The following is a 21,775-nucleotide window of genomic DNA, read 5'->3' as shown; positions in this document are numbered from 1 at the left end:
GTCTTGTGGCACGACATATGGCTCATTCCCCGCCCCCCTCTAACTCATCAATAAGTTGGCCAAGAAAATAGTTTATAACTTTAAAAATTTTACATAGACCTTCCTAGATTTTTTTCTTAACTCCATGATACAGGCAAATCTTGATGTACTATAGTATTTTATGGTGACAGTTATGTAGTTTTTGAGTGCACCAAATTGGTCATATCACTGAAAGCCCTTAAAACAATCTAAATATTACAAAAAAAACCACACAATAATTTAACAAGCATTTATTAATGTGTGCTCAGCACGGTACTAGGCACTAAAGAGAGTGCAGTGATACAAATGTTACAGTTATCATCCCTGCCCTCAAGGAGCTTACAGTTCAATCTTGGAAATAATACAGATGTGAAACTACTATACAGACTGCTAGAAAATAATTGCAGAGCAAGGTATTAGTGAGTGCATGGATCACAGTACAAACTTGAAAGTTATGTGCTCAGGTAGAAGAGAGTAAGGGAAGATGCTGGTGTGAGGTGAACTCAATCAGGAGATGATGTCTCAAAAGACATGAAGGAAGCAAATTTGAACAGAAGGTACAGCCAAAGAGTAATCTAAGCAAATAACAACAACAACAACAACAATGAGAAAGGCACAGAGGCAAAGGCTTGTAAGGTAACACTAGAAAGCTGTAGTGTGAATGGGACACAGCAAGGTAAACATGCTAGACAGAGAGTAATGAAAGCTGAGGCTTGAATGGAGAACAAGGTTATGGAACACTGGTGAGAATTATCTGCTGGGGCTGAGTAAAAATGAGATACCATGAAAATGGAGACTGAAGATCATTTTCAAATTGTTATATAAGTTGGATATTCTGGAAGGAAACTTAAGAAAATCATAGTAACCTGAGCTTACATGATGTAGACCTATGTGGAGGCTATATGTTATGGTAGAAATATAAAACAAAAACTATGCGACAACAAAGACAAACCTCAAGAAGAATATGAGCAAGATCAACAAGGTTCTAGACCAGGAGAGTGGAAGACAGAAAAGGAAGACATGATAACTTCAAGGTTGAGATGAGAATACAAAAGACAATGATTCTATCTTAGGGTACAACAATTAGGCAATGATGTTTATTTCAAAAGAAAATACAAATTGAGGGAGAAGAATGGTGAGTTTTGGTTTCAAATATCAGGTTATGTAAGTACCCGAGGAAAATTCCCCAAGAAGTGAGATGACTTACAAAGTGGAAAATACAAAGTTATTCAAATACATGAAGTAACAAAACAGATAAATAGGGACACAGGAAAGTGAGTAAAAACAGGGCACAGCAATTACTTTTAGTATAGAGGACAAAACAGACTAATAAACAAGAGCCAGCTATAGAGAAAAAAATGACCTAAAACACCATAAGACAAAGAAAGGAGAATTCTTGAATTATGGTGCATTAGTCAAGGTTCTCTAGAGAACAGACCTAATAGAATGAATCTACACATATGCAGAGAAAGGGAATTTATTAGAGTAGTTTCCAGGCTGTGGTCCAGTGCAAACAATGTCTGTCTACCAATGGAAAGCCCTAGACTCAGGCAGTTGTTTTATTCCATCTGGATGGATGTCTCAGCTGCTCTTCATAACATCCCAGAATCCTGAAGTCAGCTCTAATCCTAGTGAAGGCATGAACTTACTAGCAATAGGATGGAAACAATAGCAAAAGCTTCCTTCTTCCATGGCCTTATATTGAATGCCATCAGAAGGTGTGGCCCTGACTAAATGTGGATCTTCTCACCTCAAAAGATCCAGATTAAAAGAAAATAAGTTTTTACGTTTGAAATGATTTAATTAAGAAAAAAAATCCTCACAGGTGTACCCAGCAGTTTGGCTTCAGTTAATTCCAAATGTAGTCAAGCAGTCAACCAAGAAGAGCCATCTGAAGTCCACCCCTTGTCAACTTGACACACAATCATATCTTATGCTATGCTTAGTTTCCAAATGAAAATAATAACCAGGTCATAATTACACCTAACATGATATAACTATCCCATGTACAATTGCAAATGCATTACAGAATTAATCAGATCATAATTACACCTAACATGATAAAACTGTATCTCGTACATCTCAAATGCATGATTAATTTTAGAATAAATGGCAATGTCCCTCAAGGAACATTCTTTTGGTATCTCAAAACTTAAATATGGCAACTACAGATATTCTCTTAATTGATGTTACATTATATGATAAAGAAATTGAGGAAAGAAAACACAAATATCTGTACAAACACATTCTTAACAAAATATGACAGAAATAGTAATCCTCATTTCTGTAACTGGTCACATGGCCATAGTTGTTATGTAAAACTACCTTCTTTAAATACCCATTATGCATTTCCTCAAAGGCAAAAAAGGCAATATTTGAAGGGTGAGAGTACATTTTCTGCTGAGGGTAGAGAGACTATTCTCTCAGGTGAAGTAAACCCATGAGAATCTGAGGGTTCAAAGTTCTGGGCCTCAACAGGGTCCTACCACAGGTCTCCATGCCAAGTTACAGATCTTTACTAATGAATGCACTCTTACTTTAACCACTGACACTCTCTGAGGCTGGGACTCCAATTTTCTTTGTAATTTGGCCAACCTTAAATGAGGGCTTTGGTTTGACTGTCCACAATTTGAACTGTGACTGCTGGAGGGAAGATTCTCTTGCAGGGTGCACTTAGAGACCTTTAGACTGTTTATGCATATCTGGAGCTGGCCAACTTTATCACTGAGTACACTGTTGCTTTTCTCTGTACTCTGAGATGCTAGAAGTTGGTTAATTTTATCAAGCAGTGCATTCTTTTCCTTTGTCAACTTATTCAGAAATGTTTGCAGGAACCAACCAGCATCATTACCTTCCTTATTTTTCTACAAACTTTCTAAAGTTTTATATACAGACTCACCAAATCTCTTGCCTCTCACAACTGGTTAATCAGGATAATCAAATGCATTTGTCCCTGTAAGTTTGTAAAACAGTTCACAGCATGGGCTTCCAATATTCCCCGAGTTTCTGAGAGACTTCAGTAACTGTAGGTGTTTGCAAATTGGAAAACCTAGCCCAAATATTTAAAAAAAAATCCACCTTAATACGTCTATTGTTCTAGAACCACATCTGATATGAAAATCTGTATTACTTGGCATTCTGTAGAAAAACAGAACTTATAGAACAAAAAATACATATAAAGGTGATGAATTAGAATGGCTCACAAAATTCTGGTCCAGTTAGTTCAACAATGGCTGTCTACCAATAGACCCTAATAACCCAGTAGTACTCAAGATGCCAACCAAAAATAGTCATCACATATTAGAAAAGTCAACACTATGAAGTATAAACGAGATAAGGACAACAATAAAAAGTCTTAATTTATACATTGGCAATTTCACGTACATTTTAGTGGAATGTTGACTATGAAAAACCAGTAAAAGCTAAGGCAAAGATGGGTTAAAATGAATAATACACTTGAAAAAAATCAAGAAAAACGCAAAACACACAGAATGGTTATTGGAAATAGGCAAGGAGCTTAAATGGTCCCTCACTGTGAGCTGTGGATGAGCTTACTACTGCTACCTATCCACCTGCCCAACCTGGAAGCTACTCACTTCTCTTTCCTTAAGGTAGTCTACAGAGAAATGAAGCACTATGCTGGAACTGCTTTACCCTCCTTTAAGCATGTTTTATTGAGAAAATAACTTTTTTGTAGTAAGAATCAAGAATACCAAGTCTAAAGATGGTCTCACCCCAAACAGTATTTTAAACCAATTTTCCAGTAATTGCAATGGATCTACACTATACTACTGCACATTATTTCACCTAGTATCTCTGATGGTTTCATTTGGCTGGCTGGATTTAGTCAGTTGGTAGCAAAGCACAGTGGTCATCACAGGCTCTAGCATCAGGCTGTATAGGTTAGAATCTTGTCTATTGCTGGATATGCTATGTTGGTTAGTTCCCTAAACGTCTGTTTTATCTTCTACAAATGGGGCATGTAATGGTGATATTGGCTCTTAAGTAGGATAGTTAACTTAGGGTTTGGCTCATGGCAATTACTGAAAAACAAAACAACAAAAATGTCAGCTATCATTCTGGAGGTGTACAAACAAGAGTGAAGTTATACTGGTCCATGTCAGAACCAAGCACCACATTCTTGAATACTTATCTGGCTTCATGGAGAAATTCTTTGAAACCTCAGAGGTTTCTTCTAGTGGTATGTTGACAGCAAGTAAGTTAGGGAAAAACCACTTTACTCTGCTACATCTTAAAATGAGCAGCTGAGGATGGGAGAAGATAGTACTGGTGAACACTCATTTTAGAAGGATAGAAACATTGGACACTATAGGATAAAGGCTTGATAAATGCCACTGAACTAAATTAAATATAGATTAATTAATGCTTGGTGAATTCAAGATTAACAATGACTTCTATGTATTTCTTCAAAGATTCCACAGCCTTTTCTATCATCATATGCTATAAAACTTGGCCTGTTCTATACATGTGCTAAATCATCTTTGATAACTCACTTAAATTTTTTATTATTGGCAATTATGTTTATGTGTATATATTTATGTGTATCTGTGTGCAGGCCAGAGATGTTGGATGCTCCTGGAGCTGGAGTTACAGGAAGTTTTGAGCCACTCAACGTGGGTGCTGGTCCCATCCAAGAACAGTCACACTCTTAACCTCTAGGTCATTTCTCCAGCCTCACTTGCTCACGCTTTCTTTCTTTCTTTCTTTCTTTCTTTCTTTCTTTCTTTCTTTCTTTCTTTCTTTCTTTCTTTCTTTCTTTCTTTCGAGACTGGTCTCACCACATTCAAGGCTGGCTTGCTATGCAGTCCAGGGTGGCTCATCTGCCTCTGCTTTCTGACTGCTATAATTAAAGGTGTGCCTCACTATAATGGTGCCAATAACTAGTTTTTAAATGACCACCCTTTTTTACATTCACCACAGTATAACATTAATCTTCCCAAGTATACTTGCTTTTCTCTGGACTTCCGCCAGATGCTTAGTAATTCTGAGACTGAAGTATCCGGTACATATTACTCTGAGTACAAATACAAAAAGGGCAATTTTATTAGAAATCAAGGTAGGTACTTCACAAAAGTACATGAAAGGGGTGGGCATGCATATATGTACACATGCAGACATCTAGCTGCCCTGAAAATGTACTTATCCTACGTAACATAGAACTGACCTATGCAGAAACCCTGACTTATAGAGGGTAAGGCACAACTCAAGCAGGAAGCAAGGATCTTGACATAGGCAGATTTACCTGCTTCTGGTTTCTTAAACATTTGCAACCTTGTCTTAAAAAAAGTAATTGGGGCTGGAGAGATGGCTCAGTGGTGAGGAGTGCTAGTGAGGAGTTAGGAATGGTGATCTGTATGAAACAGGAATGAAACAAACAGACTAGAGGATGAGAAAATAACAAATAACGGAGACATCTGTTCTGAGAAAGTTAACCAAAGAAACTAAGATGATCCTTTTCAAGACAGTCATGGTGTAAAATTATTTCTTTTTCAGAGATTTCATCAGAAACTCCTTTTGAGTAAGATTAATGGAATAATTTTAAGTGTGAGGATTAATGTTGCAAAGCAAAAGTTGTTCAACTCCAAGCCCACTGTCTAGTCAAATGGTCAAACATGAAATATAATTGACAGTAACAGATGGTTTTCTTGCTCCTCATTACATGAGAATTCTAAGATTGTTCCCAGTATTTGGAGGACTAGTAGCACTACTAGAATCATAGTACTTTAGACTATGCATTTTAACAAGTATTTATTAAGTAGTAAGTATAATTACTCAGTTGAAAAGACACTACATTTTAGATGCACAAGATCTGATGTGTTCCTTTAAAACCAGTCTCATTACTTTACACATACTATATTCTATGTTATGCTAAAAGCCTCAGAGGTGAAATACAATGCCTGATGACAATGAGTGTAATAGTGTATCTTTGCTGTTAGATGACTGATGGAGTGTACCAGAATGTACAAGGATGAGGAGTCAGAGTGAGGTATTTGACAGATTACCATGGTGGATACTGGAGATATGCAAATGGAAGGAAACAGATGGAAGATAATGATGGATCTGCTGTGGCCATCTGAGGAGGTCGGTCCAGGCTGACCATGTAGTCAGTGAGTTTATATAGACTGATAGGAACCTGAGAACTGTAATGGCCAAGAGGGATGATGTACATTCTTTGTAAGGATTTTTAATGTCTTTTTCAAGCACCTCTGTCTTTCATGTGGTGCCAAAGCTTTGCTAGTGCAAATATTTTTCAAACCACAGTGTAGAGTGGAGAGGCAGAAGGAGAGTCAGAAGACAACTTGAGAAACAACTGTCCATGCTCAAGAATAGCCAGGCTGAGTCTCCACTCACCTCTTTCTTTCCATCACGCCCACCATCATTACTAATGCGTCCACTTCTTTTGTTGACACAGGTACTGAGACTGGGGGTGGTGAAGGATATATACAGATGCTCAGGGACTCAATGGACTCAGTAAAGGTTCTAAATGAAGAAAAATGCTACAGTGCTGTAAAAAATATAGCATTGAGTTTGTGGAGGAATATGGATATCTATCATCTAGGAGTATTAGAATAATAATTTAAATGTCTTACAATTTCTCTCTAACTAGGATATTTAAAAGCCAAACACAAATCTTCATCTTATTGAGGTTGCCTTGAACTCAAGCATCTTCTTAGATTAGGATTTACAAGGGCACCTTCAGAGGGTTGACAAAAAAGAGACCACAGGAAATAGGAAGAAACAGAAAAGCTTGGAGGAGTAGCCTCTCTCAAACTTAGAGGTACTCATAGGAAAGACAAAACATAGTGTTTCAACTCACAATAAGCAATTTGCTGTTATTCCGAAGAATACACTGAGTTGCTAAGGCTCTGCTTCATCAGATGCCCCTAAGAGCAGTCAAGCTAATCAACTCATATCAGGGATTGGGCCCAAACTAGCCAAGTGCTATTCTTAGCTTTGTTACAGCTACAGATTCTGCCCTTTTTCATTAGCCTTTTCCACTAATACATGGTTTCTCTAATGTCAAATAATGCTCAAACTACAACCAAAGCTTCTCCTAAACTCCTGTGGTTTCAGGCTTTTCTGCACTGTGGATTCTCTGATGCCGAATGAGACTGGATCTCTGAATAAAGGCTTTCCCACATTCGTTGCACTGATAGGGCTTCTCCCCTGTATGTATTCTCAGATGCTGAATGAGACCAGTGTTCCCATTAAAAGCTTTCCCACATTCTTTACACTTATAGGGTCTTTCTCCAGTATGTATTCTCTGATGTTCAATAAGGCCGGACTTCTGACTGAAGGCCCTCCCACACTCATTGCATTTGTAGGGTTTCTCCCCAGTGTGGCTTCTTTGATGGCCAATAAGATGTGAGCTCCGTCTGAAGGTTTTCCCACACTCATCACACTCATACGGTTTCTCCCCAGTGTGAATTCTCTGATGTCCAATGAGGTGTGAACTATGACTGAACGCTTTTCCACATTCATTACATTCATATGGTCTCTCCCCACTGTGAATTCTCTGGTGCAAAATAAGGCCTGCACTCTGACTAAAGGCCTTCCCGCACTGATTACATTGATAGGGCTTCTCCCCAGTGTGGATTCTCTGGTGCAGGATCAAGCCTGTGTTCTGACTGAAGGCCTTACCACATTCCTTGCAGTGATAGCGCTTCACTTTATTGTGGATATCCTGATGGGAAAGGAGGGCTGACCTGTAACTGAAGGCTTTACTGCACACATTACACTGATAGGGTTTCTCTCCAGTGTGTATTCTCCAGTGGCGAACAAGGCCTGAGTTCTGAGCAAAGCTTTTCCCACATTCATCACATTTATGTCGTCTTTCTTGTGTGGGATTTCCCTGCTGCCTCTCTAATTTGCCCAGAAGGTCTTGGGTTTCTCCATGCGCAAGACCCACGATAACATCCCCGTTGCACTTGGTAGTTGCCTCTCCATGTGGCTGGATTCTGGGAGATATTACCTGTTTTGAAAATAATTCCTTGTTCTCACTCCTGGTCTCACCATCTGAAATAAACATGTAGTAAACAATCATTCTCAAAGTCACTTTCTATTTTTTTATATTAGAAGAAAGGGAGAAATGAAGTTCTCATTGAAGTTACAAGGAAATACAAACTTCTTTATTCAAAATAGGGAGAGATATATGTGGGTTGATCAAACAGAGGTACTACGCCAACTAGAAAAGAGGTGCCAGGACAAAGGGGTTTCCTGATAGGTGAGTAAAGCTGGAAGGGATCAACTGAGGAGTATAACTTGGGGAATAGAAAGAGATAAAGAACTTCTACAAGAGATACTGATGGGCAAGAATATATCAAACAATCCTGAAAGGGCTGAAGTGCCACTGGCTCATGTGCCAGAAACATTCCAATATCATGGTCCAATGAAAACTGGAAGAAAGGTGGAAGTGGGAACTGGAAGAACTCAGTGAGTACCTCAGAGGTATTAATTTCTTAACTGGCAAAATGAACAATACTCACTATACAGGTATAAACTGTAAGAAATTCTGGGTTGGAGAACAAAATGTTTTATTTGAGACTCCAAGAAGTCTCAACCTAATATCCATCTGTTGATTTCTAGGTTTCTTTTCCTTAAGATTTATTAGAAAAAATTTAAAGCAAATTTATGGCTATGTGTGTCACATGTGTTGGGTGTCTGCAGAGGCCAGAAGGCACTGTATCCCCTATAGTTGGAGTTACTGGTGGTTATGGGGCACTTGATGTGGATGCTGGGAATAGAACTCCAGTCCTCTGGAAGAGCAGAAAGCACTCTTAACCATCGAGCCATCTCTACATACCCAAATTCTGTGTTTAAGTTCCATTAAGTCCTCAAGAAATCTTTTAAAGCTACTAGAAACACAACAAACAGAGAAAATTCTTACATTATAATAACTACAGCTCTCCTTACCCAGGGAGAACATGTTTCTGTATTTCTCAGGCCTGTTATCTCTACTCAGATCCTTCTGTGATGGATCAAGAAGCCACTCTTCTCGAATAAGAGACACAGCCATGTCTTCGATCTTTTCCAAAGTCTGAAACAAAATGAGACCCTCATTTGGGGCCTAGAAAGGACCCTAGAAAGGGCTCAAACCCCTGTTGGAGATAACTTCAGTGTTAGGAGAGGTGAAGAAGCAGGAATGTGCTATGCAAAAGGGTGTGAGTAGCTGGGAGGAAAAGGAAAGTGCACTAGCTTTATTGGGGTGGGAGGGAGATCTAAGACTAATTTGTTACTAAGTGAAAAAGATTCAGGGAAAGTTCTTAAGCAGGCATCACTACGGATAGAGATGGGCATTTGCCACGATATTGTCAAACAGAGATATGGGCTTTTAAGTGAGAAGGAGGACAACTCACCTGGAACCCAGCAGTGAGAAGTCTAGCTGTCACCTCCTGATCTCCAGAACTTCCTTTCTGGGAAGGAGTAGGTTTCTGAGAAGAAGACATGGCTGAGAGGAGAAAGGAACTATGAATTGACTAGTTTTATTGCATGCTTGTGGGAGCCGGCATTCACTTATCCAAAATTATTTTATTTCAGCATATATATGCCAAGGATTTTGCACATAAAGTGCTGACATTTTGGACTCTGGCCCATATCTATGAATGCTCATAGAACATCAGTACTTTAATGTACTGAATTTAGACAGTCAAATAAATTAAGTATACTGATTTCCGAATGGGAGCTGCTTTCTAATTTCTTCTCTACCAAAAGTATTCTCTGTGTGTTTATGTATAACGCTCTTTTAGATCCCAGTATCCTAGAAACTGAACATGAGAACCAACCAATCTCTAGTAAGTCTGTTACCTTCTTGATCTCTGCCATGGCTGCCCACGTCTGCTTCTCGTGGATACTGAGCATTTTATTAGCAAAATCAACTTTATAGTTAAGCAACGCATGTCTTGGGCAACAAGATTTATGACTTCAGACAAGCATTATATAATTAACTAAAGTGTTTCTGTACTGTTTCCTTAGAAATATTAAAAGGTCTTAGCCTTTTGACTAAGATCCAATGTAGGGATAATACAAGGCTACTGATATGCTGGTGGGGTGGCAAATGCCTATAACTCCAGCCCTTATGGTATAGGCAGGACCACCACAAATCTGAGGCCAGGCTAATCTACAAAGTGAGTTCTTAGCCAAAGAAGACTACATAAACCTGTTCCAAAATACAAAAAACAATTTCACTTACATAAAACAAAGTATTATAAATACCATAAATGGAAAAACAAAACAAAAACCCTCAAACCAAAAACAAATAGCCTGGAATATGCTATTCTGCCAAAAATAAAGTAGTTCTAAAAAATAACAGGAAAATGCCAAAAAGACAGGGACTTAAGTCTTCAGCTGGCCAAATATGAAGTAAGCACAGTGAACACAATGTTCCTGAAACAAAGAATTTATATGCCCATAAGTAAACAACAGCAATAAAATGGAAGGGTTGAGGACATAGCTTGGTTAGAAGAGTGCTGCTCTTGGGTGAGTAACACCGTGAGTTAACATACTTAGCACTACCCAAAACAACACAGACACTCCCCCCACCCGCCCTCTACACACACTCAGGGCTGGCATGATGGCTCAGTGGTAAAGTGCTTGCTGTGCATGTACGTTACATATGAGGACGTAAGTTCAAAATCCCATCACCCACATAAAAGCCCTATGTTTGAAGCCACAACAATGGGAGTTGAAAGAGAATCCTGGGGCAGATCCTGGGGGCCTGGAGGTCAGATAATCTAGCAGAAATGGACATACATATTCAGGGAAAGACCCCAACTCAAAAAATAAGGTAGAGGGGCTAGAGAGAGCATTGGGGGTAAAGGTGCTTTCCATATAAGTCCAATAGCTCAAGTTCAATGTCTGGAATCCATAGTGGATGAAAAGACCTGACTCTTGAAGAAAGTTGTCCTCTGCCCTCCAGGCAGGTGCATTTCTGTCCACACACTAACAGTAATAAAAATAAGGTGGGAGGAAACAGAATATACCCAATATGACTTCTAGTCTCCACATATGTACCAACGGGTAAACTAGAAGGGAAAGAAGTAAATATTCTCTCTTGAGATGAACAATGCAACAATGTAGAAGGAATGACTGAGAAAGAACCACTTGTAACTGGTTTAGTAATAACCCGACTCAGTTGAGAAGCTTTAATAAAATAAAGCAAAAAGGAAACATCAATAACTATTAAAATTACTGTTTTGGCAACAAGTTTGATACAGGTTAAGATATTTACAAAGCTTCATGAGAACTTCCTTCTAAATTACTTAATTATAAAGGGAAGAACAGTAACTTTATAGTGATTAACCTAATAAGATTAATCTTAAGTTGTCAAAAATAATATTACAATAGGCCAAATTCTGTAGTGTTCTTGCTAAATATATCCAACCTGAACCTAAATATGAGAAAAGTTCAAACAAACCTAATTTGTAGCCATTCTACTAATTCTAATCTATGTTCTTTAAAACTGTTAAGGTCATAAGAAGAAAGACTAAGAAATAATGCAAAAAATGCCAAATTAAAGGATGCTGAAGAATTTATAACTGGCTGCACTATGGTCATAGGGTGGGCTCTGGACCAGAAAAAAAAAAACTGGGACAACTGGCAAAAGGTGACTATGAACTATGCATTAGGTCAGCACCACCATTTCTAATTGTCTTCTTATTGTAGTTATCAAAAATGCTCTCATTAAAAAAAGTACTAAAATATCTGTAAATATATTATAATACTAGAAAAATCTAAAAAAAAAAAAAAAGATAAAGTCTGCTGTAAATGGGGTAACAAATGTGTGAATTTATTAAAAAAATCCTTCAATTCTTTGTTCCTAAGTTTACCCCTACAACGGATGGTCTATTGTTGTCCTCTGGGAATGACACGGCCATTGCCCTTCTGAACTCTCAGCTGCTGTGGCTATATACATAAGACCTGCTACAGAGTGGGGAAGGTTCACAAGCCTCCTTCCCCATTCCCATGGAGGCATTTAACTGGTGCTAAGAGATTTCTTTAGTGGTGTAGCTGATGATAAGCTACCCATGTTCCTATTTAAAAAAAAAAAAAAAAAAATCCTTCACCTTATCCCTAATTAAACTCATTGTTTCATAAGTTAATTTTCAATAGTTTTTTCTTTGGTGTGTCCTTTGTGCCCCAGTAGGGGTCCACAGCTATTTATCTGCATAGGAAAAGTTAATGTATTACTTCTATAAACATTCAAACCCAGAAGACTGGGACTACTCAAACACTGATGCTGGTTCCTGAACGAGACAGGTACTTAAATACAAGTCTCTTTCCTCACCTTTATAAGTGAAATTTGGCCTCTCTCCTCTGTCTTGTAGCTTCTGGGGCCCTGGAGATTTAGGCATGGTGGCCAAGGGCTGGATGTGAATGCTTGGAGGTTCTGATGTAGATTTTGAAGGTCTGACTTCATCCCAGAGTACTCTGTGCCCATGTGTATGAGTTGAGACCTAGAAACAATGGGACAGCAGAGTTACACAGAGTTCCTTTGAGAAATGAAGTGAAGGTGGTAGTGGAATCAATGCCTTTCATTGGTGTTCATATTTGGGAAAGCAAGCAGTATAATATCATTTACTTCTTAGGGCAGCAAATTAGCACAGAAAGAAGGCATTTGTTTCTTTTCAGTACTAAAGAAAAAATTTCTGTTGATGTTTCTCTATTATATCAAACACCAATATTAGGATACAGAACTCCAACTTAGGATGAATAACCCAGAACACTAAAATAGGGTCACACAAGAGCAAAACAGTCTTCTGATAAGGAACTAGGAAGCTTATACAGGAAGTAGTCATCTTTAATTATCCAGGCAAGGCAAGCAAACAAACAAAATAGTTTAACAAGCTGGGCTTTACTTCACGTGTTTTGTATTAAGAATTGCCCCCATCCCTTGCTCTCTGAACAATGCACTTAGCACCTGTTAGTGATCTAGGACCTTATCTGCATTGAGCTGTACCTATACCCTACTCTGAACAAGAGAATAAATTTCTCCTCCCCCTAACAACCATGACACTTAGACAGCTTGCACACAATCATATTCCAGTTACTTCTGGGTAAGGAATGTTATGGGAGATGTTGGGTGGGGGGCAGGCCTAGACTGATTTTGGGTGCATGAGCCAACATGGCAAATTGTATCCTCCAAGAAAACATAGAACCATCCTCACCCATGCCTATTAGCAAATAAACTCCCTTTTCTCTCAAACCCCAGAAGAAGCCCCAGATAATTGGGGCCCTTGAGTACTTGAATAGTCTCACTTGAGTGCCCTAAGACTCTTGACTGTATTTCTTGCTTTGTACTACTGTTCTGCCGTTGAATAATGCTTCTTTGCTATCCGTACAATTTGTGTGGGTCTTTATTTCAATTCCTTGAACAAGAGGCCAAAGATGTAAAAACATATGGCCCAAACCCTGACCACTGGTATTAAGGGTACCCCAGAAAAAAAAGTAATATAAGCTCCTTGTGTATTATGGTTCCATTTAAGAAGCAAGGACAATAATACAACTGTGGGGATCTTATGAAGATGAAAATGGATTCTATCCTTTAAAACAATTAAAACAATTTTCATCTGCATTTACGAGAAACCAGTGAACAGAATTTATTCCTCAAAGTGAAACCAATGTCTTTCTACCAAGTTTCCAGGAATTCAGTCACAGCATGCACAGCTACTTACCGGTTGCCCTAAGACATTAATCTGCCTTTCCAGGTCCTCCAATAGGGTCACCACCTCCTCTCCATTCTCTAACTGGTGCTCCTTAACCAGAGCCTGCAGTTCCTCAGGCAGGATGGTCAGGAACTGCTCCAGCACCAGCAACTCCAGGATCTGCTCTTTACTGTTCAAGTCTGGTCGCAGCCACTGATGGCAAAATGCACGAAGCTGGATCAGAGCTTCCCGAGGTCCTAATGTCTCCTGGTAGCAGAGCTGTCTGAAGCGTAGGCGAAACAGTTCTTGGCCAGGTGTGTTATTTTCATGCACACTAGATTCCTCATCCCAACCATGATCCTCCTCTATCTTGACAATGACAAGGTCCTCTTCAGGAGCCTGGTCTGGTGGTGATGGGGCTGAAGAAGGCTTTCTTGATTCTGTAGCCATTTAGGGCCAGAAAAGCTCAGTATCTTCTTAAGTCTTCCAAGGACCTCCAGGGTACTTCTTCCAGAACAGAAAATGATAAATATGTTAAGGTCAGGCAAGAATCACAGTAACTGACCAAGATATCTTAATGAGTGCCCTAAATCACCTGCCAGCCCAAACCTATCCAGGATACAAATCCTTCCTTTTGCTTTCTGTTTAGGGTTGTGGAGGATGGAGACCATGGAGGCTCAGCCTATGGTTTTGTTTAATTATCAGGTTCTCCTCAGCAGCACTCATTGACCTCCTCGTTGCACCTTCTACATCTGTCGTTTTCTGTACTTTAGCTCTTAACTTTGTTCTAGTTTAGAGCCCTTTAACCCTTTCCTCTTCACTATCTAAGATTCACAACCCTACTTAGGTTTCCTATTTTCCCCCTGTCTCAGGGTTATCTCTTGGACTTCATCTCTTACTTCTAAAAATCTATTTGGAGCAGTGGATCTGCAAAGAACAGAATGTCTTATAATCATCTACAAATTTAAACCCATACACCAATGACCTTCCAGAATGTTACAGAAATAAAATACAGTAGCGTTTGAGTTTGACAACCTTCACTTAGCAGAACGAACCTGACGTTAACCAATACTATATCTGTTTATTCCCATACAAATGACTATTCATCTATACTTTCACCAGATGAGTTTTTTCCTGTTTGTAATTAAGAACAAAACAACTGAAATCATGTACATACATGATCTTGTGTAAGCAGTTTTTAATTCAGTGAAGTAAAACTTGGAAGAAGTAAATTGCTGAGTCTTAATGTAGTATCTAAAACATTGCTGAATTGTTTCTAAAGTGGCTATAATATTTTGCATTCCATTAGCACCTGACATTGTATTAAAAATAAACATTATAATAGGCTTATAGTAATATTTCATGATTTTGACTTGTTTCTTTACTAACATTACACATATATTGGTGAAGTACCTATCTAAAGATCATGGCCCACTTGGCTTTTGGTTTTTGGCAGAGTCTCACTCTATAACCAAAGATGGTGCCAAACTTGTGATTCTTACACCTCAGCTTCCTAAATACTGGGACCACAGGGAAGTACCAGGTTTATTTATATACTTATTTAACTTGTTTAGGCTGTTGAGACAGGGTCTTATCATGTAGCCAGGCTGATCTTTAACTGGTGATACTATTGCTTCTCAAGTACTGGAATTCCATGTGATTCCATGCTTTGTCCAGGATTATTTTGTAATTGAGGTTTTATATTGTTTGTATGTGTAAGATTTGAGAACTCCGTATATATTCTAGATACAGGTCCTTTATGAGATATATGATTTACAAATATTGAGTCTTCTATTCTTTTAACAGCAACCTTTGAAGATGATATTTTTAATTTTTGAAGCATAATTTATCAAATTTGTAAAGGATTGTACTTTTGATATCAAATCTAAGAAATGTCTGCTTAACTCCAACTCACAAAGGTTTCCTTCTAAGTTTGTAGTTTCAGGTTTTACTTTTAAGTTATGATCTATTTTTAATTAATCTTTGCAGAGGTGAGGGTGTGGTTGGAGGTCTCCCTCCTTACTTACACATGACAATCTGCTCTAGCACCGTTCACAGGAAGGATTATACAATGGATCACTTGCCTTTTCATCTGAGAGAGAGAAACAGAGAGGAGAGGGAGGGAGGGAAAGAGAGACAGAGAAAGAGACAGAGAGAGAGAGACAGAGACAGCTCAAGAATGAGCACAAGCTAGTCTGACTGACCACAAACTATTTCTGGAGTCTCTATTCTGTTACTGTGACCTATATATCTACCTTCTCTTGATACTAATTTTCCAATGTTAAAATCAAGAAGTTCTTATCCTAAAACTTTTCTGTTTTTGAAGCTGTTTTGGCTTTGCTGGTTGTTGCTTTTTGATACATATATTAGAACAAGCTTATTGGTTCCCAATAATGCTGGAATTGAACTTGTGTTGAATCTATAACTCAGTTTAGAAATACTATCTTAACAGTACTGATATCACATTAGGAATGATACCTTAACAAGGGTTTTCCAGTCCATGAATGTTGCTATCTCTTTTCATTTAAGTCTTCTTGGACTGCTTTCATTATTGACCAAACTATTTTCCTTACTCTCTGTATCTACACATACTACTTTTCTCACAACGGTACATTATTGGTTGCAAAAATGTTTTGGTCTCTTAATTTCATACTCTTCAAAATTTTATCTTATTGATAGAGTTAAAGAACATTAGAGGACTATACTTAGTCTAACACAACATAGAACGTGTCTAGATTTAAGAGTGGAGGCTACAGCTAGAACTCCAGGTCCAAAGAGCTCACTTTGAGGGCCCTGTTTCTTTGTGGGGATATGTACACTAATGGTTTCTGTTCTTGTGTGTATATATATATATATATATATATATATATATATATATATGCCTTGCTAAGGCTGTAGTGGTGACTTCTCCTTGACTTTGGTTATGCTTCTCTTCATTCATGCGTCATAATGCTACTGTCTTCAAAAAAAGATGCCTTAGGTAGTACCTATAAATGTAACTTTATTTGCAGACAGTGGATAGATATATCAAATTAACACGGAGTTATAACTGGAATAAGATGGGTCCTCAATCCAGTATGACTGATGTACTGTTAAAAAGACACAGGGGTCTCCGAGACAGTTCAGGAGGTAAAGGCACCTGCTGCCAAGCCTGACAACTTGAGTTTACTTTCCTAGGACCCACACAGTGGAAGACTGCCTCTACAATTGTCCTCTGACCTCCACTAGGGTACTGTGGCATGAGTGGACTTTACCTATCTTCCCCAAACAAAACAAAATTCTTTAAGACTGTTTTCAAACTGGTGATTTCCCAACCTTAGAACTGCATGCACCAACACACATGGCCTTTCACTCTCCCCTCTAATAACATTGTTCAGACACTCTGCAGTGTTGCAAAGTACCTACAGATAAATGCTAGTCCTTACATATCACCCTTAAAGAACATCCAGTCAGGATGACTGTCTTATCATTGAAAAAGCAACAATCTCAGGTTTCTTCAGGATGGAAAATGTTAAATCCTTGACAACTAAGAAAGGCACAATTCAACCTAAACAATACTGGCTTTTCAATAGATGTAGGAGATGTACTTTTCTTTCAGATTAAACTTGAGAAATGTCTGAGAACTGAATACAAACCAGGAATGATAATCTCCAGGTTTTAGAGATTAAGGAAAAGTAGATGAAGCAAACATGCTTTGTAATTATCTGAAATGGTATTCATTTAATTTTTTTTTCATTTTGGAGATTTTAAAAGCTAATTTAGTAAGCATGAAGGTTAGGAGAAAAGGCACTCAGGAGAGGGCCAGACACACAAGCATGGTATGGGCTTCAGGTCCTTTGATGAATGCTTTAAAGATTTACATTTTTATATTTAACTACAAGGAACTCAAAACGTGCATATCTACTAAAATAATGATTGCTGCATAACAATACTTCAGTGAATTTGTCAATTAGAAAGATGTTGTCAGGTGGTGGTCAACGTCTTAGAAATCCAACAGAGATTACTCATGAATGACCTAAATTTTGGAAATGGGAACCCATCAAGTTTTCAAGCATCTATTTTAGTTAGCTTCAATAAATTAGGTAAGCAAAGTATTCTGAATAAGGTTTAATTTTGTTATCCCGGAATTACTGGGAGTATTTCTTTTGCACACAACTGTTCAGCCATTACATCAACCATTTTCTGAATACACTTCTTTTATGGGTTAAAAAAAAAAAAAAAGAGTAACAAAAATAAAAGGTTTCCACGTGGGGCAGAAGCTTCAAAAGAAAAAAAAAATCTTTAAAAAATGAATTTTGAGACCGATCGGCAAAACTGCTGAGTAGAAACGGTACACAGGCCGGCTTTACAAGTAAGAGCGAGTGCAAAATTACACATGGTGACTGGCTGTGAAGAGAGCCATCCCGTGGGAAGCTGGGGCCGGGTGCTGGCCTGCTCAGCTGCCGCAGGCCCTGGGCCGACCCGCTCCCCGCGCTCGGGCCTCCGCTGCCCGCATGGCCCTGCTCGGCCCAGCGCACTCACCGAGAGCTCCCCACGCTGCCCGAGGGCGGGAGGCGGCACAGTGCGGACCGGGAAGCGCGCGAGGAGACGCGACGACCGAACCCGAGCGGGACCCCTCCAGCGGCTAAGTTCCAAACCCTCGGAGCCGCAGAGCCGGCCAGCACGCATCTTACCCCACAGCCACTTCCGGAAGCTCTCTAGGAAGCTCGGAGGTCTGACAGCTCTATGGTAGGCCGGCCAAGGGCCTGAACGCTGTCAGCTACACCAGGTGGAGGGCTATGCCAGACATCCTGAGGAATGACAGCTTTGAGTCACCTAAGCTTTTGCCTGGCTAGCCTCGGGCTTCAGGTGACAAAGATGAGTTGGGTGGCTGATCGCAGACCCAGAGGCCTGGGCTAGGCTCAGGAGAATACCTAACGGATTTCTCTTTATTCTTCTTAGACAACTCTGTGCTTTGTGGTTAATGCTTCATGAATTACTCCACATTTCCAACATAGACTGCATATTGGGGAATTTAAACCTTTATAGTTCCTAGGAACAGCATTATATTTATAAAGTTCCTACTGACCACTGCCATCTCTTTGACTGTGAGGTGTTCCCAGCCTCCAGATAGTTAATGTTTGGAAACAACAAAACTTCTGCAGAATAACCAGAACCCTAATTTAAAACCTAAAGAGGATAATGGAAAACGATGAACCCTGGTTTACCTTTTAATGCCAAAGACAACTTTTTATCTGTTTCAATTTGTCAAGACAGAGCTGGTGAATCTTATTCTCATCTAGAGGAAATGAGGCAGAGGACATTTGCATGTCTTACCTAATGCCAGATAAACAAATGGCCAAGCAAAGACCCAGAACAGAAGGTAGAAGTCATATTCAACCAGGAATTGTCAAGCTTGGGTCACAAGTGAACAATGGATAGGGTTATTTTTTGTTGTTGTTTGTTTGTTAGCTTGTTTAGATCAAGTCTCTCTGTAGCCCTAGCTGGCCTCAGGGCAAATCTCCTGCCTTACCTTCCCAAGTGTTGGGATTATAAGCATAAATCAAATGATTATAAACTTGGGATTATAAAGGTAAGTCAACACGACAGGTTAAAGCCTTCTGAAGTTGATTCTTCTTTCAAAACAACTAAATTAGAAACGAAAGAGTATTTGACTCATATTCTTTGATTAGAGTTATTAAATGATGACTGAAGTTTTGCTCACATTAAGGACATTTGTGGTCTGTAAGGTAGAATCTGACTACTAATCCTGAGCATTAAAGAATTTTTGGTGCATTTCTCTTTTTAGTAGAGCTTGTTTACTATATAAATTCTCTGATATCTAGTTAGCGCCTAACTTACACAGAGGTCTTCCACACTTGGTCTAGTTAGCGCCTAACTTACACAGAGGTCTTCCACACTTGATCTAGTTAGCGCCTAACTTACACAGAGGTCTTCCACACTTGGTCTAGTTAGTGCCTAACTTACACAGAGGTCTTCCACACTTGATCTAGTTAGCGCCTAACTTACACAGAGGTCTTCCACACTTGGTCTAGTTAGCGCCTAACTTACACAGATGTCTTCCACACTTGATCTAGTTAGCGCCTAACTTACACAGAGGTCTTCCACACTTGCTGTACTCATAGGGTTTTAGCTATATGGATTCTCTGATGTTGAGTAACTCCTCTGTGCCCACTGAGATCTTTCCAATACTCTCTACATTTATAGAGCTTCACTCCAGTGTGTATTCTATAATGTCCAACAAGATGTGATTGTTGAATGAAGGTTTTTCCACATTTATTATGTGTACTAGCTGGTTTTAATGTGTCAACTTGACATAAATTAGAGTCATCAGAGAAGAAGAAGCCTCAGTTGAGAAGATGCCTCCATGAGATCCAGCTGCAGGGCATTTTCTCAATTGGTGATCAATGCGGGAGGGCCCAACCCATTGTGGGTGATGCCATTCGTGGATGGTAGTCCTGGGTTCTTATAAGATCGAAGGCTGAGCAAAGCAGGGGAGCAAGACAGTAAGCAGCCTTTTCCATGGCCTCTGCATCAGCTCCTGCTTCCAGGTTCCAGGCCTGCTTGAGTTCCTGTCCTGACTTCCTCCAATGATGGACTATCGTCTGAAAGTGTAAGCCAAATAAACTCTTTCCTCTCCAACTTGCTTTTCGCTCATGGTGTTTCATTACAGCAATAAAACTCTAAGACAAATTGGTACCTGGAATGGGGTATTGCTGTGACAGACCTGACCATGTTTGGGAGAGAAATGTGGAAGGACTGGATATTTGGGCTAGAAGAACCATTGAGTGTTGAAACCTCAGTGTTCTGTAGAAGCTTGGAAGACAAGAATGTTGGGAGCAGAGCAGAAGATGAAAGGCCTGGCTTGTGAAATTTCAGAGGGAAGATTAAAAATTCTATCAAGGCCATTTGCTATTTTGATTTAAGATTCTGTGGTTCTAGTTAGTTGGTGCTGAAGAATCAGCTGTGTTTAACAAGATACCAGAACTACTAAAGTGGAACCTTTGTGTTACTGGGACAATTGATGTTGGTTAACTGGAGCTAAGAAATTAGCAGTGATTAACATGATACCAACATCACTGAGGAGAAATCTTCTGGGAAGTGTTTCCAGAGAGCACAGAGAAACTGTGTTCCAGACGAGGTCATAATTGTACCTTGTGTTGGCAGCCAGACTTGGTAATATGTAAGAGTCACCCAGGTGGTACTGATTTTGAAAGCATGAAGGGGTCATGGAGAGCAGCTGAGGCTTGGCACTGAGAGAGACTGAGAGAGGCCAAGAGAGGCCATTGGTGAAGGTACAGACTCAGTGGCAGTTGAATGCCCTGGACAGAAGGGGTCATGCAAAGAATTTGGGTACATTTATAGAGCTTCACCTCAGTGTGAGTTCTCTGAGGTACTACTGAAAGTTTTCTCACATTTATCTCACATTTATTGTCTTCTTTACCTCTGTCACCCTTTTAATCTCCAGTCATTTTCAACAGCATTTTTGGATTTAGGATGCTGAGAGAATCTTTGTTGAGTCTGTTTATAACAACAAGGAATTCTCTATCTGTGGGCATATCCTCTTTTGGGATGGCTCTTTATTCTCATTCCTGCTTTGATCACAAACAAAACATAAGCAGATCCATTTATAGGTTGGATAAAGAAAAGGACTATGGCAGAAAGAATATACAAATATAAAATAATAAAAATATATATTCTCACATATATGATATTATTTTGGTTTTGTTAATATTCTAGCATAGTGTCTCAACGTAGGAAAAAAAAATACCAAGAAGCCAGAAAGAGAGATAACAGCAGTATAATCTATTTGGGAATTTGTTGAGAAGAAGAGGCAAAAGTGTGGATCAATGGATTATCTAGTTACATTATACTGTGAGAAGTGGAGAGACTGAACATGCCACGGATACAGAGGGACATCAAGGCCAGAGGATAATGAGACAGATTGTTGGAAAGAGGATAACGAGACAGATTATAGAAGAAAGGCTAAAGACATAGATATCTTCAGTGATTTTCAGAATAGACCAATATTTTGATTTTATAATTGACAATACTAGGAATTCCACTTTGCAAAAGCATGTAGTACAAAGTAGTAC

General features: G+C 39.1%; 1 protein-coding gene across 3 annotated transcripts; it reads right to left on the bottom strand.

The window, feature by feature from the left end:
• Positions 1-254: 254 nt before the first annotated feature.
• Positions 255-18,369, bottom strand: LOC117714349 (zinc finger protein with KRAB and SCAN domains 8). 3 transcript variants are annotated; one of them, XM_034511064.2, is made up of 6 exons: positions 18,201-18,369; positions 13,710-14,186; positions 12,323-12,491; positions 9,396-9,487; positions 8,953-9,076; positions 255-8,055 (listed from the first exon to the last, which is right to left on the bottom strand). In XM_034511064.2, exons 2-6 carry the CDS (start codon positions 14,127-14,129, stop codon positions 7,094-7,096), a joined length of 1,767 nt encoding a protein of 588 aa, XP_034366955.1. In that variant the 5' UTR covers positions 14,130-14,186; positions 18,201-18,369; the 3' UTR covers positions 255-7,093. The 3 variants fall into 3 exon arrangements, with proteins under 3 accessions (XP_034366955.1, XP_034366956.1, XP_034366959.1); XM_034511065.2 differs by having other exon boundaries at positions 13,710-14,183; XM_034511068.2 differs by lacking the exons at positions 8,953-9,076; positions 9,396-9,487.
• Between the last annotated feature and the right edge of the window lie 3,406 nt (positions 18,370-21,775).

Source organism: Arvicanthis niloticus, chromosome 8 (assembly GCF_011762505.2).
Source record: "Arvicanthis niloticus isolate mArvNil1 chromosome 8, mArvNil1.pat.X, whole genome shotgun sequence".
Taxonomy (NCBI): Eukaryota; Metazoa; Chordata; class Mammalia; order Rodentia; family Muridae; genus Arvicanthis; species Arvicanthis niloticus.
The sequence above is the reverse complement of the archived record's forward strand: the minus strand, read 5'-3'. Positions and strand labels throughout refer to the sequence as shown.

What these genes read in the sequence shown, in the direction of transcription:
- LOC117714349 (XM_034511064.2), bottom strand. Translation starts at nt 14,129, where the DNA reads ATGGCTACAGAATCAAGAAAGCCTTCTTCAGCCCCATCACCACCAGAC. An exon ending in TTCTCACTGCTGGGTTCCAG is followed by an intron (nt 9,077 to 9,395) that starts GTGAGTTGTCCT and finishes ATTTTGTTTCAG; the next exon opens with ACTTTGGAAAAGATCGAAGA. An exon ending in CAGAAACATGTTCTCCCTGG is followed by an intron (nt 8,056 to 8,952) that starts GTAAGGAGAGCT and finishes TGTTTATTTCAG; the next exon opens with ATGGTGAGACCAGGAGTGAG.